At 44.1% G+C, this 13,258-nt stretch overlaps 1 protein-coding gene across 1 annotated transcript; it reads left to right on the top strand.

The window, feature by feature from the left end:
* Positions 1-8,665: 8,665 nt before the first annotated feature.
* LOC124031371 (Parkinson disease protein 7 homolog) lies at positions 8,666-13,246 on the top strand. Its single transcript, XM_046342517.1, has 6 exons — positions 8,666-8,829; positions 9,444-9,545; positions 9,746-9,805; positions 10,330-10,399; positions 11,593-11,679; positions 12,813-13,246. Exons 1-6 carry the CDS (start codon positions 8,740-8,742, stop codon positions 12,971-12,973), a joined length of 570 nt encoding a protein of 189 aa, XP_046198473.1. The 5' UTR covers positions 8,666-8,739; the 3' UTR covers positions 12,974-13,246.
* Positions 13,247-13,258: the final 12 nt, after the last annotated feature.

Genomic DNA, 13,258 nt, shown 5'->3' on the forward strand with positions numbered 1-13,258 from the left:
ACAATGTGTGCCACAAGACAAAGCCTGGGCACAGATGGGCAGATAAAATGTCTCCAAATATTCATCCCATTTTCAACTGCAGTGCTACCAGCCCTTTAGAACTCCCTCTTACTGAATGGGAGGAAAAACTCAACCAAGAGAACTTACCATAGAGTTGTTGATGTATGATCTGAACCACCACCACCACAGTATGACTGAAATGTAGCAATTCAATGTGTTTTCAAAAATCTTCTCAAATGTTTTAATCTCTCCCCACAGAACCAATTTGACTGTGACCATTTTGAGTAGTGGCACCTCTTTCCTGTGAATCTGAAGCAGGGGTTGCTGCTGTATATCTGAACCGAGCAGGGAACTTGTATAGTATATTCTCATAGTAAAATTTTGTTTATTTCCATATTTACACCATTTCGTATTCAGAGCAATGGTAACAGGATTACTTTTTGACAAACAGTAATTTGTGGAATTCCCTCATTTCTGTCTGTGGATTCCCTTTTTTCTGAAAATGATTCTGCTGTGTAGAATCCCAGTGGTTGGGTTCCAGAAACCAATCAGGCTTGTGAGTAGACCTCTGTGGTTGGCCAGATAAAGCAGGGCAGAGAGAAGGCCTGGCAAGGCCTGGCATGCAGGAGGCAGAACTCGCTGGGGAATAATGTGCTTCCATTTGAAATGATGGTATATCATCAGAGCTGAACCTGACTCTCTTGAAGACAGCTATCTAGAAACACTTGTTCACACGATCTTACAGTACAAATTATTTTCACATTTCCCTTTTTGTTTGTTTAAATGTTATTAATTTTTAAAGAAAATTAAAGCAGGATTTGAAGGACTCCTGCTTTGCACAATTATACTTGGTAAAACTCTAATACACCAAAAAGGCTTACTATTAGAAAGTTGTAAAACCTGAAAATATTTCAGTTTTTGTGCATTTACACAGATGATTCAGAGACTGAATTTGCATTGTCAGTGTTTCTGATACAAATCCACATTTGTGATACTATTCGACAGCTGTTCCGGACGACTGTGTGATCACGCTCTCCGCAGCCGATGAGAGTAAGACCTTTAAACAGGTCAACATTCACAAGGCCGCAGGGCCAGACAGATTACAATGACGTGTACTCCGAGCATGGGCTGACCAACTGGCAAGTGTCTTCACTGACATTTTTAACCTCTTCCTGACTGAGTCTGTAATACCTACATGTTTCAAGCAGACCACCATAGTCTCTGTGCCCAAGAACACTAAGGTAACCTGCCTAAATGACTACCGACCCATAGCACTCACTTCTGTAGCCATGAAATGCTTTGAAAGGCTGGTCATGGCTCACATCAACACAATTATCCCAGAAACCCTAGACCCACTTCAATTTGCATACCACACCAACATATCCACAGATGATGCAATCTCTATTGCACTCCACACTGCCCTTTCACACCTGGACAAAAGGAACACCTATGTGAGAATGCGGTTCATTGACTACAGCTCAGCATTCAACACCATAGTGCCCTCAAAGCTCATCACTAAGCTAAGGACCCTGGGACTAAACACCTTCCTCTGCAACTGGATCCTGGACTTCCTGACAGGCAGCTCCCATGTGGTAAGGGTAGGGAACAACACATTCGCCACGCTGTTCCTCAAAATGGGGGCCCCTCAGGGGTGCATGCTCAGTCCCCTCCTGTACTCCCTATTCATTCATGCCTGCACGGCCAGGCACGACTCCAACACAATCATTAAGTTTGCTGAAGACACAACAGTGGTAGGCCTGATCACCGACAATGATGAGACAACCTGTAGGGAGGAGGTCAGAGACCTGAACTTGCTGTACAAGGACAACAACCTCTCCCTCAAAGTGATCAAGACAAAGGAGATGATTGTGGACTACAGGAGTAAGAGGACCGAGCAAACCCCCATTCTCATCGACGGGGCTGTAGTGGAGCAGGTTGTTCCTTGGCGTCCACATCACCAACAAACTATCATGGTCCAAGCACACCAAGACAGTCATGAAGAGGGCACGACAAAACCTATTCCCCCTCAGGAGACTGAAAATATTTGGCATGGGTCCTCAGATCCTCAAAAGGATTTACAGCTGCACCATCGAGAGCATCCTGACGGGTTGCATCTCTACTTGGTATGGCAACTGCTCGGCCTCCAACTGCAAGGCACTACAGAGGGTAGTGCGTACGGCCCAATACATCACCTGGGCCAAGCTTCCTGCCATCCAGTATCTCTATGCCAGGCGGTGTCAGAGGAAGGCCCTAACATTTGTCAAAGACTCCACCTACCCTAGTCATAGACTGTTGTCTCTGCTATCACATGGCAAGCAGTACCGGAGTGCCAAGTCTAGGTCCACAAGGCTTCTAAGAAGCTTCTACCCCCCTAGCCCCTCTATTGTTATTTACTGCTGCTCTTTAATGATTTGTTATTCTTATCTCATACTTTTTTTTGTATTTTCTTAAAACTGAATTGTTGGATAAGGGATTGCAAGTAAGCATTTACTTTGGCACATGTGACAAATAACATTTGATTTAACATTCTTACCAGGTTACCTGGTTTGCAAATCACTCTAACAGGCGTGTCCTTAGTGTGATCTTTAACATACTATGAACTCTTTCTGTAAATAAATAATTAAATGGATAAATAAATCAATGTTTTAGGCAAATTAGCTTGTATTCCACTGTGGGTCTGGCTAACTTGATCCCAGCTGCATATGTAGGTAATCACCACTGCCTTTTGGATTGGCTCACAGGCACGCAACAAACAAGCTGCCGCCAACACGCCCAAAGCTTTGTCTAATCTGCTGTTTCACTGGGCTCTTGTTCCTTACACACATATGAATGTGAATCTCTGCAGCAGAATGCACAGTGGCAGATTAAACTGGGAAGGGTGCCTGCACACTAATGCCCGAGACATTAAGTCTGGGATTTACAATGAAATATAATTCCCAGGGGTGCCTTAAGAGATGACTTCTTCTGCTGGAGAAGGCAGAAGTTCTCAAGAACTTTATGACCTTATTGACCCCTCATTTCAGAAACATCAGGGATTTTTTTAAACTAGTTTTCTTTCAGATCTTTTCATTTAAAAAAAATGTAACCTTCGTTTAACTAGGCAAGTCAGTTAAGAACAAATGATTGTTTACAATGACGGCCTAGGAACAATGGGTTAAAAACTTCTTATGGATGTGCGTCCTGTCAAAGCGACAGATGTAAATCATGCAGCGCCTTGTGTCACCATCGCAGATTTTAGAGAAACAACAAATGTCGGTACATATATGTGTCTTATATCGGCTGAAAGCTTAAATTCCTGTTTATATAACTGCACTGTCCAATTTACAGTAGCCAGTAATGTGAAAAAAATGCCATGCTATTGTTTGAGGACATTGTCACGCCTTGGTCTTAGTATTTTGTGTTTTCTTTAATTAATTGTTCAGGCCAGGGTGTGACATGGGTTTATTGTATTGTCGTATTGGGGTTTTTGTAGGGATTGGGATTGTGGTTGATTAGGGGTGTGTTGCATAGGCTTGGCTGCCTGAGGCGGTTCTCAATCAGAGTCAGGTGATTCTCGTTGTCTCTGATTGGGAACCGTATTTAGGTAGCCTGGGTTTCACTTTGTATTTTGTGGGTGATTGTTCCTGTCTCTGTGTAGTGTTCACCAGATAGGCTGTAATTAGTTTTCACGTTCCGTTTGTTGTTTCGTATTTGTATACTTATTTCTTGTATCGTCATTCTCTTCATTAAAGACATGAGTAACCACCACGCTGCATTTCGGTCCGACTCTCTTTCAACAGACGAAGAACGCCGTTACAGAATCACCCACCACACACGGACCGAGCAGGGTGTTAACAGGCAGGAGCCACAGGAGAGGCAACAGAAGCAGATGCAGTGGGAGAGGCTGCACCACTTGGAGAATTGGACATGGGAGGAAGAACTGGACGGAAAAGGACCCTGGGCTCAGCCTGGTGAATATCGCCGCCCCAAGGAGGATCTAGAGGTGAGAAAAGCGGAGAGGCGCTGGTATGAGGAGGCAGCACGGCGACGTGGATGGAAGCCCGGGAGTCAGCCCCAAAATGTCTTGGGGGGGGCTTACAGGGAGTATGGCTACGCCAGGTAGGAGACCAGCGCAAACTCCCTGTGCTTACCGGGGGGCTAGAGAGACCGGGCAGGCACCGTGTTATGCAGTGGTGCGCACGGTGTCCCCAGTGCGGGTGCATAGCCCGGTGCGGTATATTTCAGCTCCGCGTATCGGCCGGGCTAGATTGAGCGTCGAGCCAAATGCCATGAAGCCGGCTCTACGCATCTGGTCCCCAGTGCGTCGCCTTGGGCCGGCATACATGGCACCAGCCTTGCACTCTGTGTCTCCGGTTCGCCTACATAGCCCAGTGCGGGCTATTCCACCTCGCCGCACTGGCAGGGCGACCGAGAGTATTCAACCTTTGTAAGGTTGGGCAGGCTCGGTGCTCAAGAGCTCCAGTGCGCCTGCACGGCCCGGTCTATCCAGTACCACCTCCACACCCCAGCCCTCCGGTAGCAGCTCCCCGCACCAGGCTTCCTGTGCATGTCCTCGGCCCAGTACCACCAGTGCCAGCACCACGCATCAGGCCTACAGTGCGCCTCGCCTCTCCTGCGCTGTCGGAGTCTCCCGCCTCTCCAGCGCTGTCGGAGCCTTTCTCCTCTCCTGCGCTACCAGAGTCTCCTGTCTGTTCAGCGCAGTCAGAGCTGCCAGCCTGCATGGAGCAGCCAGAGCTGTCAGCCTGCATGGAGCAGTCAGAGCTGTCAGTCTGTATGAAGCAGCCAGAGCTGTCAGTCTGCATGAAGCAGCCAGAGCTGTCAGTCTGCAAGGTGCGGCCAGTCTGCATGGAGCATCCAGAGCTGTCAGTCTGCATAGAGCAGCTAGATCCGCCAGTCAGCCATGATCTTCTAGATCTGCCAGTCAACCAGATTCTTCCAGATCTGCCAGTCAACCAGTCTCTTCCAGATCTGCCAGTCAACCAGAATCTTCCAGATCCGCCAGCCAGCCAGGATCTACCGGAGCCTACTACCTGCCTGAGCTTCATCTCAGTACTGGGCTTCCTCTCAGTACTGGGCTTCCTCTCAGTACTGGGCTTTCTCTCAGTACCGGGCTTTCTCTCAGTCCCGAGCTTCCACTCAGTCCCGAGCTTCCCCTCAGTCCCGAGCTTCCCCTCAGTCCCGAGCTGCCTCAGTCCCGAGCTGCTCCTCAGTCCCGAGCTGCTCCTCAGTCCCGAGCTGCCCCTCAGTCCCGAGCTGCCCCTCAGTTCAGTGGGGTTCTGGGTGAGGACTATTAGGCCATGGTCGGCGGCGAGGGGTGATTATCCCAGGACGCGAAGGGGAGGAACTATGACATTAATGGAGTGGGGTCCACGTCCCGAGCCGGAAAGACGCCCACCCGGACCCCCCTATGGTTGTGAGGTGCGTCCGGGAGTCCGCACCTTAGGAGGGGGGGGGGTTCTGTCACGCCTTGGTCTTAGTATTTTTTGTTTTCTTTAATTTAGGGTGTGACATGGGTTTATTGTATTGTCGTATTGGGGTTTTTGTAGGCATTGGGATTGTGGTTGGTTAGGGGTGTGTTGCATAGGCTTGGCTGCCTGAGGCGGTTCTTAATCAGAGTCAGGTCAGAGTCAGGTGATTCTCGTTGTCTCTGATTGGGAACCGTATTTAGGTAGCCTGGGTTTCACTTTGTATTTCGTGGGTGATTGTTCCTGTCTCTGTGTAGTGTTCACCAGATAGGCTGTAATTAGTTTTCACGTTCCGTTTGTTGTTTTGTATTTGTATAGTTATTTCTTGTATCGTCATTCTCTTCATTAAAGACATGAGTAACCACCACGCTGCATTTCGGTCCGACTCTCTTTCAACAAACGAAGAACACCGTTACAGACAACTCCTAAAAACAAAACTATTTTTTCACTGCGATAGATTTGATAAATTCAGCTCTGAAGGTGTAATGTGTACTTACATTCTGAAATCTTGCTCTGATTTATCATCCAAAGGGTCACAGAGATAACATGAAGTGTCGTTTTGTTAGATAAAATCATTTTTTTATCCTAAAAAGGTCCATATAGGATGCACGATCGATTTTGTATTTTCACTCGTTCAATTTGTAAAGAAAGGAATCTGTGAAAATCTAACCCTAAACGTTGTTTCAACCAGTCAAATCACATTCGTATGTATTCCTCAGAGATCATAAAACATAACCAGACTTCACGATATCAGTAGGGGTGTAGTATATCCTAGAAGACACCAAATTTGGTCAGAGAGCGACGCCTTCATGGCACGCCGATGACGCAGGCGGCCATCACTTGAACAACTCCATTTTAATCCCCCCCCCTTTATTTAACCTCTTTGGTAGGCCAGTTGAGAACAAATTCTCATTTACAACTGCGATTTGGCTAAGATAAAGCAAAGCAGTGCGACACAAACAACAACACAGAGTTATACATGGAATAAACAAACATAGAGTCAATACCACAATAGAAAAATGTCTATATACAGTGTGTGCAAATGAGGTAAGATTAGGGAGGTAAGGCAATAAATAGATCGTAGTGGCGAAGTAATAACAATTGAGAAATTAAACAATGGAGTGAGATGTGCAGAAGATGAATGTGCAAGTAGAGATACTGGGGTGCAAAGGAACAAAAAAGAAATAACAATATGGGGATGAGGTAGTTGGATGGGCTATGTACAGTGAGCTGCTCTGACAGCTGATGCTTAAAGTTAGTGAAGGAGATATGAGTCTCCAGCTTTAGTGATTTTTGAAATTGTTCCAGTCATTGGCAGCAGAGTACTGGAAGGAAAGGCGGCCAAAGGAGGAATAGGCTTTGGGGGTGACCAGTGAAATATACCTGCTGGAGCACGTGCTACGGGTGGGTGCTGCTGTGGTGACCAGTGAGCTGAGATAAGGTGGGGCTTTACCTAGAAAAGACTTATAGATGATCTGTAGCCATTAGGTTTGGCGATGAATATGAAGTGAGGGCCAGCCAACAAAAGCATATAGGTCGCAGTGGTGGGTAGTATATTGGGCTGTGGTGACAAAACGGATGGCAATGTGATGGACTGCATCCAATTTGCTGAGTAGTGTGTTGGAGGCTATTTTGTAAATGACATCGCCAAAGTCAAGGATCGGTAGGAAAGTCTGTTTTACGAGGGTATGTTTGGCAGCATCAGTGAAGGATGCTTTGTTTGTGAAATAGGAAGCCAATTCTAGATGCTTAATGTGAGTCTGGAAGGAGAGTTTATAGTCTAACCAGACAGCTAGGTATTTGTAATGATCCACATATTCTAAGTCAGAACCGTCCAGAGTAGTGATGCTGGAAGGGCGGGCAGGTGTGGGCAGCGATCGGTTGAAGAGCATGCATTTAGTTTGACTTGTTTTTAAGAGCAGTCGGAGGCCACCGAAGGAGAGTTGTATGGCATTGAAGCTTGTCTGGAGGTTAGTTAACACAGTGTCCAAACAAGGCCCAGAGGTATACAGAATGGTGTCCTTTGCGTAAAGGTGGATCAGAGAATCACCAGCAGCAAAGGCACCAATCATGGTCAAACAAAGCTAGCTAGATAGCCAATGAGCTGGGCTTTACGGGAGTATCCAGAAACCATGTATCTGTCGTAAAATGTAGCTACTAACCTTGTACGACAGCATGCCTTTTCATTTTGGACCAAAATTATAAGAATATTCAGAGTTATGAAGATATGAAAACTGGTTGTTTTGCTAATGTTGAACTTATAATATGTCTACTAATACTTGGAAAGCTTCACGATTTGCTCAAATGTACCTGGGTGACTTCCCACTATATTATTATAAATGTCATGTAGCTCGCTCATACTTCAAGTTATCCGTCTGAAACTTTGCACATACACTACTGCCATCTTGTGGACAACCAGAGTGATGGCTGGAACAGGGACCTTTCTGCTGCATTTCAAAGATGGTGGTAGAAAATAACCTGGTTGTTTCTTTCTTTGTATTTTCTTCTACCAGATCTATTGTGTTATATTATCCTACATTCAATTCACATTTCTACAAACTTCAAAGTGTTTTCTTTCAAATGGTACCAAGAATCTGCATATCCTTGCTTCAGGGCATGAGCTTCAGGCAGTTAAATTTGGATATGTCATTTAGGTGAACATTTTAAAAAGGGGGCCTTGTTCAGTGGTAGAACGACAGAACTTGTCAGCTCGGAGATTTGATCTAGCAACCTTTTGGTTACTGCCCAACGCTCTAACCACTAGGCTAACTGCCGCCTCATTACTATATAATAAACATTAAAGTTTTGACTCATGTATTGGATAGTATAAACCTCAATCGCACTTGTAAGATTAATATTATTATTATTTTTTACAAATTTTAGGCAAACAAAGGCTCCAAAGTGAAGACATATTTTATAAACACCTCTATTTACAATAGCTTTATTGACAATGTATGGGTCAATGCCTCCCCCTGGTGGATGTAATTGAACCTACCAGTGCAGAGTATGTTGCGTTTAAAAGTCAATGATGTTCATATATTTATATGAAAATGAATCATCGAATATATGCAATAGTGTGTTTGATTTGATCAAATTACTTTTGTGAAATTATTTGATAAGTTCAATCATGCACGCGTTTGTCCTCTCAACGATCCCGTAGCTGTAGAGTTGACATGTGTGTTCCTGCAGAGAGCTCTGCTTCCTGACAAAATAAAAGTCCTCTGACAGATATTTGCTGTCTTGTTGTGACACTCACTCACCCACTCGCTCAATAATGGCAGGCAAAAAGGCATTAGTAATCCTCTCTAAGGGTGCAGAGGAGATGGAAACTGTTATACCTGTGGACGTCATGCGTAGAGCTGGGGTTTGTACATTTATCGAGCTAAATTGGATGTTAGATTAGCTAGCTAGGTGGTGCAACATACACAGATCTCAATAGAGTATTGGCTAGCTGGCTCCATTTAGCCTACTAGCCAAAAGCTGAACATTACAGGTAGTTAGTATTCTAGCGGCTATTTTATTTACCTAGTTAGCCACAGTCAAGCTGCAGCCCACATCTAGATCTGCATGCACGTGTCAAACTAGCTTGGGCTGCAGCTTGACTGTGGCTAACTAGGTAGGTAGCTGGTTAGCTAGCTTGATGTTGATATAATTGTCTGGCTAGCTAGCTATTATAATCTAGCCTATTTACAGACATGATTAACAACTCTGCAGTATGCAATCCTTATCTATGGTTAATAAATTAGCTAATGTGTTGTCACGCTGTTAGCTCGTGTGTTGGCATAATTATGTGAGTATAAGGCCACTGCAAATGTCAAAGGTGACTGTGGTGCAGAATAGGAAGCAGGTTATATTTTTCTAATTAAAAGTCCCATACTCATATTTGAGTAGTGGGATTTTATGATTAGTTCAAGAGGCAATGACTAATGACAGTCTATTGAAGTAAGTTGTGCTTTTATTTGTGTCCACATCCTGCAGATTGCTGTGACGTTGGCAGGGTTGACTGGCAAAGACCCCGTGCAGTGCAGCAGAGACATCTACCTTGTTCCTGATTCCAGCCTGGAGGATGCCCGCAAGCAGGTCAGAGCCCTCTCTGCCCTCCTGTCTCCATACCCTTCAATCACATTAGTCCACAGAGCAGGCTGTTCTATGACTTCATAGAGTTTATAATGCACTTTAAAACATTCTTCATCAATTCATGTTCAAGATTGATGCATCCTAAATTGGTAATAAGAATTTGTTATCTGTGACCTTGTATCTTTTGATGTTTTGGGTTGCAGGGTCCGTATGATGTGGTTCTTCTACCAGGGGGGGCTCTCGGTGCCCAGAACTTGTCAGAGGTAGGAATGCACACTTAATGTTAAGCATTCATTGCCAGAACTTTTAGTTGTCTTATCTCTCCTGTGTGTCCCTGGCATTGCCAATATAACATTACAGGTGCATACTGTAACATTTGTCCCTTGAATTGTTTTAGTTGTCTTCGGGGACAATTTACAATAGAAATATAAGTCACAATTTTCCTTCATTTAAAATATAAACTTTTTATGACCTTATGATGATTATTGTTTATTAAAAACAAGCACATATACATTTATGCAGTATGACACAATGATACTAATCCACATTTTATTATGGTTTTAGCCCTTATAACTACAAGTTCTGTGGCATTGTCCCACAATTAATTTCAATTCTGTTTTTTTTGTCATGCTGAAAACATTTTTTAAAATGTCCACTGCCATTTCATGGGAATTCATATTCCATCTAGCAGAGGAGCATTTACTGCAGTGTTCTAACACACATTCTACATGATAAAGTAGAGAGCCTCATCTCTCAGTATGTGGCCCCCATGTTGCTTCTCTTGTAGTCCCCTGCTGTAAAAGAGGTGTTGAAGGACCAGGAGGGCAGGAAAGGGCTGATTGCTGCTGTCTGTGCAGGTACTGTACCTTCTGTGCTAACACACACATCCATCTCTAGTACATTGCAGCTAACACACTCCAGAATGCATCTGTGTCAATGACGTCTGCGGGGGCAAGATTGCTTAGATCATAATCTCGAGTTAAATCGGCAACCGGCAATTTCTGTCAACCAGTGAATGTAGTATAAGATTGGGACTTGGGGCTGTCACATTGCCTTTCCTTTCCGTTATTACTGAGCAGGAAACCAATACAGAATAAGATTTTTCTACTTTTACACACATTGACCATTGCAGCTTAGGTTAACATATAATTGCCATTGACAAAGCCCACTACCCCTGAGACTTTCTACCAGTCTGCCCGCCTGTGCTGATGAAGGGCACTGGAAGGACGTTGTGAATGAGGACATGGGACCCATTTGGCAAAGTGGAATGAAGGGCGTCCTAGAAAAGGGCTGATGTCCCCACAGGAATATATACTGAACCTGCCAAACAGAGAATCAGCAGCAGTGTCACGCTGTGCTCTGCTAATCTGAAAATAATGCTTTCTATTTCTAATGTGAACAGAGGTATGAAAAGTGCTTGACTCAATTGCTCCATATATAGCAGGTATATAAATGCCATAGCCCCTCCTGTCTCCTATTTCATACTCCCTTCTGAAACATATCACTGGTTTGTCCAAGACCATCCATTTATGCATTATTGTTATTATAAACCAGGAGTCGTCAGAGAGAGGGGTGCATCTCCCTCTTACTCAGCCCTGGCCTGTTCTTGGAGATGGTAGTTTTCCCTTTCTATTTATTAACAGTCTGAGGATGAGATCACTGCAGTGCTAGGACGTTGCCGATGCTAATGCAGCAGACATAAAGTCCATTATTTTTTTACTCTGGTTTTTCCTTCCTCTAAATATGGCATGCAGTGGTAAATTAAAACCATATGTGGTTAGTTTTAGATATGAGTTTATGGTTCTACTAATGAGTGTCTTTTAGTGGTGATGTCGCCTCAAAGGAAAACAAAAAGGTGTGTCAATCTGCATGTGAAATTAAGATGTATAGATAGACTTCTCTGGGTTTTTGTGAATAAATTATTTGAGACCTTTGTTGTTCAATGTCCAGAGACGCCATGTCGGTTTTCAACATTTTGACTACAGAGAGAACAGTGTTGGTCTACAGAGAGAACAGTGTTGGTCTAACTCCTGTCCCCTACTCACCTCAGGTCCCACGGCGCTGCTGGCACATGGTATTGCCTACGGCAGTACGGTCACCACCCACCCTGGTGCGAAGGACAAGATGATGACTGGAGGTAAAGTAAAACAGCCTGGCTACCACAGGGCTAAGGTTCAGGCTGATGAATCTCTGCTACTGTACATAGCTTGTTCACAGGCTAACACAGCCACTGTGGTTTTGTTGTTTGTTTGCGGGTTGTTACGCACCAAATACATCCACAGGTGGGAAATATATCTGTATGATAGCTCAGCAGGCTCAGTGTGACAGGAAATGCAGCATATTCTTGCAGTACAATGAGCACATCCAAATTATCAGTACTACTGAACAATGACATAAGCCTGTGGTCTTTTGTTTCCAGCAGAGGGTGCTATAAATGATTTCCATACTTTATGGTAATCATTAATACAAGGTCTTTATGCAGTCTCGTAAACCAGATCCTAGGCCAGGGTTCCTCAACTGGCAGCCCATGGGTGATTTTATTTGGCCCCCCAAATAAAATGGTTAGACATAAAAGACTGTAAAAACACCAGCAAATCAGCTTCAAGTAATTTTACATTTTGGAAATCTGTTCCAAAGTATTCCCACACATAATAGATATGTGATTGTATACAAATGTAAGCCAGGTTTGAAATTATTATATTTAGTTAAATATGATATCTGTTTGGACTTCTTGCTGTCGATTTGCAGTTTACAAATGGTTTGTAATTTTGTTCCAGCCCCCCGACCATTCGCTCAAGATGATATTGGCACGCAGCTGAATCTAGTTGATCCCAGGTCAAATGCACCAGCATTTGACCTGACTCAAACAGAGAACACAGTAACAGAAATACTTAAAAAATATATATACTGCACAAATGCAAGTTAAGGTGAGGGAAGGAATTTTTTGAAAGGATTCAAACAAAAATGTGTCATCTGCTTTGAAGCAGTACTAAATGATCTGCATTTGCAGACTGTTATGCATAATTTTACCTTTATTTAACTAGGCAGGTCAGTTAAGAACAAATTCTTATTTTCAATGACGGCCTAGGAACAGTGGGTTAACTGCCTGTTCAGGGGCAGATCGACAGATTTGTACCTTGTCAGCTCGGGGGTTTGAACTTGCACCCTTCTGGTTACTAGTCCAATGCTCTAACCACTAGGCTACTCTGTCACCCGATAACGATAGTGTCTCTCTCTCTCTACTCACCACTGTTCCTCTCCACTCCCTAGGCCACTACACGTACTCAGAGGCTCGGGTCCAGAAGGATGGCCATCTGATCACCAGCCGTGGGCCAGGAACCAGCTTTGAGTTTGCCCTGGCCATTGTAGAGGAGCTCATGGGGCCTGAGGTTGCTGCTACTGTCAAAGCACCCCTGGTTCTGAAAGACTGAGTGGTGTTGAGTGTCACAAGCTGAAGAACTGCAAGCAGCATGATCAACTTCACCCCACCTACTCAGCACTGTTCATTATGATACACAGGCCAATCATTGTGAACAAGGAATAACAGGATGACAGGATAATAGTAATAACATGGATTTTATTATTGTCTCCTTCTCTTTCCTTCACTGGGATATGTTGCCCAGTGAAGACTAGTAGTTTAGAATGTAGCCACCGCATGAAATAAAAATTACATTTGTGTTTCATCATCACACAGAGAAAAATAATACAAAGGTTAT

The sequence above is a fragment of the Oncorhynchus gorbuscha genome, linkage group LG03 (genome assembly GCF_021184085.1).
Source record: "Oncorhynchus gorbuscha isolate QuinsamMale2020 ecotype Even-year linkage group LG03, OgorEven_v1.0, whole genome shotgun sequence".
Classification (NCBI taxonomy): domain Eukaryota; kingdom Metazoa; phylum Chordata; class Actinopteri; order Salmoniformes; family Salmonidae; genus Oncorhynchus; species Oncorhynchus gorbuscha.